This window comes from Palaemon carinicauda, chromosome 25 (assembly GCF_036898095.1).
Source record: "Palaemon carinicauda isolate YSFRI2023 chromosome 25, ASM3689809v2, whole genome shotgun sequence".
NCBI classification, from domain to species: domain Eukaryota; kingdom Metazoa; phylum Arthropoda; class Malacostraca; order Decapoda; family Palaemonidae; genus Palaemon; species Palaemon carinicauda.
Genome location: NC_090749.1, coordinates 96,570,914 through 96,576,546, shown reverse-complemented (window position 1 = coordinate 96,576,546; position 5,633 = coordinate 96,570,914). Strand labels below are relative to the sequence as shown.

General features: G+C 36.1%; 1 protein-coding gene across 1 annotated transcript in view; it reads right to left on the bottom strand.

Annotated features, from left to right (window-relative positions):
* Window positions 1-2,476, bottom strand: part of LOC137619287 (uncharacterized) — a 10,912-nt gene extending 8,436 nt beyond the window's left edge. The window contains exons 1-2 of the mRNA XM_068349454.1: window positions 2,467-2,476; window positions 843-988 (exon numbers count right to left, since the gene is read on the bottom strand). Coding sequence (XP_068205555.1) covers window positions 843-988; window positions 2,467-2,476 — 156 coding nt within the window. The remainder of the gene's footprint in view (window positions 1-842; window positions 989-2,466) is intronic.
* Between the last annotated feature and the right edge of the window lie 3,157 nt (window positions 2,477-5,633).

Genomic DNA, 5,633 nt, shown 5'->3' with positions numbered 1-5,633 from the left:
TTTCGAATGACTCTGAACTGCTGACATTGGCCTTTTTGAATGACTCTGAACTGCTGACATTGGCCTTTTTGATTGACTCTGAACTGCTGACATTGGCCTTTTCGAATGACTCTGAACTACTTATAAAATCCCTTTAATTCCTTTGGTAAAAAGAAAATCCAGTTTCATTCTAGAATGAACTAGAGGGGCTCTCAGTAGAGAGCATACCTTCGCCACGCCAAGTGGTCTTACTTTGCTTTTAACTCCACTGCGTATTTGCGCTTCGATATATTTTCTTCAAAATATAATAGATTTGTCATTGCTTATCCCACATGTCCACCTACTTTCGTTGAAATTGGTCCAGTGGTTTTTGCGTAATGTTCCAAAACAAAAGATAAACTTAACAAAATATTTGCCATTTACTTAAATTTGCAATTATTTTCAAAATACTGCTGCTTGTACATTGGTTTACATAAACAAAAAGGTTACAGATTCAACCTTGGATCATACCCAACATGACTACCGAAGTTTGGTCAAAATCGGTACAGTAGTTTTTGTGTGAAGTTGCTTACAAAAAAAAAAAAAAATAAAATAAACAACAAAATATTTGCCATTTACTTAACTTTGCAATTATTTTTCAAATTACTGCTGCTTGTACATTGGTTTAATTAATCCAAAATGTCACAGATTCATCCTTGGATCATACCCAACCTGCCTACCGAAGTTTGGTCAAAATTGGTACAGTAGTTTTTGTGTGAAGTTGCTTACAAACAAATAAATAAATAAACAAATGTCATGGGTAAATACATACCCTTAGCAAAATCTTTGATTGGCCCAATTTTGACGAAAGCAATAAGACCCACCTTCAAGATACCAATGATTGCCAAGGCCTGGTAGGACGCGATGACTATCAGACCGTCATTGTCTGTGGCGACCTCTAAGTTACCTGAAGTCTCCTTGGTGCAGTAGACCAAGAGTATTGTGACCGTGGTTAACCAGATTGGGGGGGCTCTTTGATGGCATCATCTGAATGTAGAGAACATCCATTAGAAAATTCTCTCTCTCTCTCTCTTTCTCTCTCTCTCTCTCTCTTTCTCTCTCTCTCTCTAAAAAGTCTTAAATAAATGGCGAGTATGTGAGGTTTACTCTCTCTCTCTCTCTCTCTCTCTCTCTCTCTCTCAAAAGTCTTAAACTAAATGGCAAATATGTGAGGTTTACACACACACTCTCTCTCTCTCTCTCTCTCTCTCTCTCTCTCTCTCTCTCAAAAGTCTTAAATAAATGGCGAGTATGTGAGGTTTACTCTCTCTCTCTCTCTCTCTCTCTCTCTCTCTCTCTCTCTCAAAAGTCTTAAATAAATGGCGAGTATGTGAGGTTTACTCTCTCTCTCTCTCTCTCTCTCTCTCTCTCTCTCTCTCTCTCTAAAAAGTCTTAAATAAATGGCGAGTATGTGAGGTTTACTCTCTCTCTCTCTCTCTCTCTCTCTCTCTCTCTCTCTCAAAAGTCTTAAATAAAGGGCGAGTATGTGAGGTTTACTCTCTCTCTCTCTCTCTCTCTCTCTCTCTCTCAAAAGTCTTAAACTAAATGGCAAATATGTGAGGTTTACTCTCTCTCTCTCTCTCTCTCTCTCTCTCTCTCTCTCAAAAGTCTTAAATAAATGGCGAGTATGTGAGGTTTACTCTCTCTCTCTCTCTCTCTCTCTCTCTCTCTCTCTAAAAAGTCTTAAATAAATGGCGAGTATGTGAGGTTTACTCTCTCTCTCTCTCTCTCTCTCTCTCTCTCTCTCTCTCTCTCTCTCTCAAAAGTCTTAACTAAATGGCAAATGTGTAAGGTTTAGAAGAGCTAAGTGTTTTAGGTACCATTCGATTTTTATTGATCTTTTTACTTATAAATGATCCTGATAATTAATTAATAAAAGGCTCTGGCAAGTATTTAATTAAAGAGAATTTATCTACTTCCTTTTAATACTCCTCGTGTCTAGCAATAAACTTCTTATATCTTAGAACTTAAACTTTCAGACAATGTACGTTTTTAACTTTACCTTACCTGAGGAATCCCTTAAGATAAACTTGTTTACGTTTGCTAGGGATGTGTGAAAATGTTGGGTATCATCACGAGTGTTTATCTGATCAAGCGTCTTATAAATTCTAGAATATTAATCAAATTAATTGTCCTAACTGTAACAATCATCAGAGGTGATTAAGAGAATCGAATTTTTGTTAAGAAATCGCCTAAACAAAAAAATAATTCAATTTTTATTTTTATTTGACAGACTTATTTAATTTTATTTTATTTTTAAAAGAATATTTGGACATATCTTTCCTTTAGTTTTCCACGTTTGTCGTCACCAGTCACCAATTAAGACTTTTCCCACGTATGTCGTCACCAGTCACCAATTAAGGAACTAATAGGTTGATATGCACACACACACACACACACACACACACACCGGTCCTGACAGCTTAATTCCAAATATTCATTGTTAACTTGTTCTCATCATTTATTTATTTCCTTATTTCCTTTCCTCACTGGGCTATTTATCCCTATTGGAGCCCTTGGACTTATAGCATCTTGCTTTTCCAATTAGGGCTGTAGCTTGGCTAGTAATAACACACACACACACACACAGCACACACCAGTCTGACAGCTTAATTCCAAATATTTATTGTTAACTTGTTCTCATCATTTATTGATTTCCATATTTCCTTCCCTTACTGGGCTATTTTTCCCTTTTGGAGCCCTTGGGCTTATAGCATCTTGCTTTTCCAATTAGGGTTGGAGCTTGGCTAGTAATAATAATAATAATAATAATAATAATAATAATAATAGTGGATGAACCCCCTGGTGTGGTAAAACTCCCATAAGAAGTCGCTTAATACACAAACTCAGATAGCTCATGAGTAGGTTGTCGAACACCCCTACACACACTATCATTCACTCTTAGCTTGTACGCACGTTCCTTCTATATGGTTAGTATGGCTTCTTCCTTCCTGATAATATTTCAACATTAAAACGGCCGTAACACAACATTCAGGACCACATTCATCCTTATTCAAGAATGAATACGATCGAAAAATTTTTTTTTCGTTTTTCCTTCTAATACCACTTAACATTTTAATTATAAACAAAAGTTTGATATATATATATATATATATATATGTATATATATATATATATGTATATATATATATATATATATATGTATATATATATATATATATATATATCTAAAACTCAATTAAACAAGTATTAATTAAGCACTAAACAATCAACAAATCAAATAAAACTGGACCGCTATATCAGTATCACCTTTATACAATTGCTTGTCCAGTCCTACCACAGGGGAAGTCTCTTTAACACTGGGCAGGTCTACAAGTCACTGACCCAGTGCTGCCTAAAGTCATCCTGGTTCTTAGGATGGTCTTGGAAGGCCCTTCCCTCTTCCCCTGGATACTGATGGGGGGTGAGGGGGTCAGAAGGAAAGACATACACAGGGCGTAGGACTTGTATCAGTGTCCTACATTCGTTCCGAAGCATGGGGGCTGTTGGGTCGTGGTTGCAAAACTGGGACAGGTATCGAGACTAGGAGGTAATTAGAGAGAAGGAGAGGTAGAGTTATATTAGTAGATTAGTAAATAGAGAGAGAGAGAGAGAGAGAGAGAGAGAGAGAGAGAGAGAGATCTACAATGATATTTTTTGTCTTCTGGATCTAATATTAAAGGGAACCTTTTACATATATATTTACATTTTGTTTTATTCTAACTAGTCTTGACTCTCTCTCTCTCTCTCTCTCTCTCTCTCTCTCTCTCTCTCTCTCTTTGTATAACCTTTCAGAACGTATCTCTTAGAGACTGGATAAATTCGAAGGAATAAGGAAATTTTCTTTGTAAGTCAAGACCATTTTCTCTCGCTTTCACCACATACAATACCTTCATTCTTCTCCAATTAGTTTTGAACCAAATCTCATAGAAATACTTTAAGTTTTGTAAATCACAGAAATACTTAAATTTTGTAAAATATCGCGATATTTTATAGCATCATTGTTAATTATCTGTGTCGGCATAGAGTTGATTAATATGTATAATTTTTGTATAAGTATTTAATGATTACACAAACCAGGACAAGTGTAACACTGTGGGTGAAATTGAAATTAGATAGTTATTTGATACAGTCAGTAATCAATCTGAAATTACTTCCTTTAGCCAAGAAGAATCTAAAACTGTTAGTCGAATTAGTCTGGATTTCAGTTATGGTAGTAACAGTATAATTAGTAATGAGATTATTCAATTTCATACTAGTGATTAAATATTATTCAACCTATGCTGGTCATGTTCTCTTATAATTGAATTGTAGGGCTATTCAATCACTCATAATGGTTAATTATCTTGCATTTATGGTTGTGGTGGTCTGTGGTAACGTCCTTGACTGGTAATCGCAAGACTCGGGTTCAAGTCCCTCTCAAAATTTCTTGTTCCTTTGGTCGCTGCAACCTCACCATCCTTGTGAGCTAAAGATGGGCGTTGGGGAGCCTATATGTCTATCTGCTAATTCATCAGCAGCCATTCCCTGTCCCTCCTTGGTCCTAGCTTGGGTGGAGAGGGGACTTGGGCGCCGATCATATGTATATATGGTCAGTCTCTAGGGCATTGTTCTGCTTGCTAGGGCATGCCACTGTCCCCTGCCTCTGCCATTCATGAGCGGCCTTTAAAGCTTAACCAGAATAAGGGTTTGTTGTAATGACTTTAGAGATGAACAATTTTAGTTGTGATTTCCATATATGATTACCTTCTTTCTTTCTTCATTTCTTCTACCTTGATGTCCAACCTCTTAAAATAAACTTTTCCTTATTCCACTTGCTCGCTGATTGGCCCTCCCAGACCCCTTTCACAAATGGTAAAAATTTATAAATCTAACCCATAAGGAATATTCATTCCTAAGTGTCTACTTTTTATAGCTTTTTTGTAGTTTATATATGTCATATCTTTTTATTTTGATACTCTTTTTAAAATATTGTTGATTTTTTCTCATATAGTTTATTTATTTCCTTATTTCCTTTCCTCACTAGGCTATTTTTTCCTATTGGAGCCCTTGGGCTTATAGCATCTTGCTTTTCCAACTAGGGTTGTATCTTAGCTAATGATGATAATAATATTTCCTTTCCTCACTGGGCTATTTTTCCCTATTGGAGATCTTGGGCTTATAGCATCTTGGTTTTTCAACTAGGGTTGTAGCTTACCTAATAATGATATTTCCTTTCCTCACTAGGCTATTTTTCCCTATTGGAGCCCTTGGGATAGCATCTTGCTTTTCCAACTAGGGTTGTAGCTTAGCTAATAATAATATTTCCTTTCCTCACTGGGCTATTTTTCCCTATTGGAGCCCTTGGGCTTATAGCATCTTGCTTTTCTAACTAGGGTTGTAGCTTAGCTAATGATAATAATAATATTTCATTTCCTCACTGGGCTATTTTTCCTTATTGGAGCTCTTGGGCTTATAGCATCTTGCTTTTCCAACTAGGTTTGTAGCTTAGCTAATGATAATAATAATATTTCCTTTCCTCACTGGGCTATTTTTCTTTATTGGAGCCCTTGGGCTTATAGCATCTTGCTTTTCTAACTAAGGTTGTAGCTTAGCTAATGATAATAATAATATTT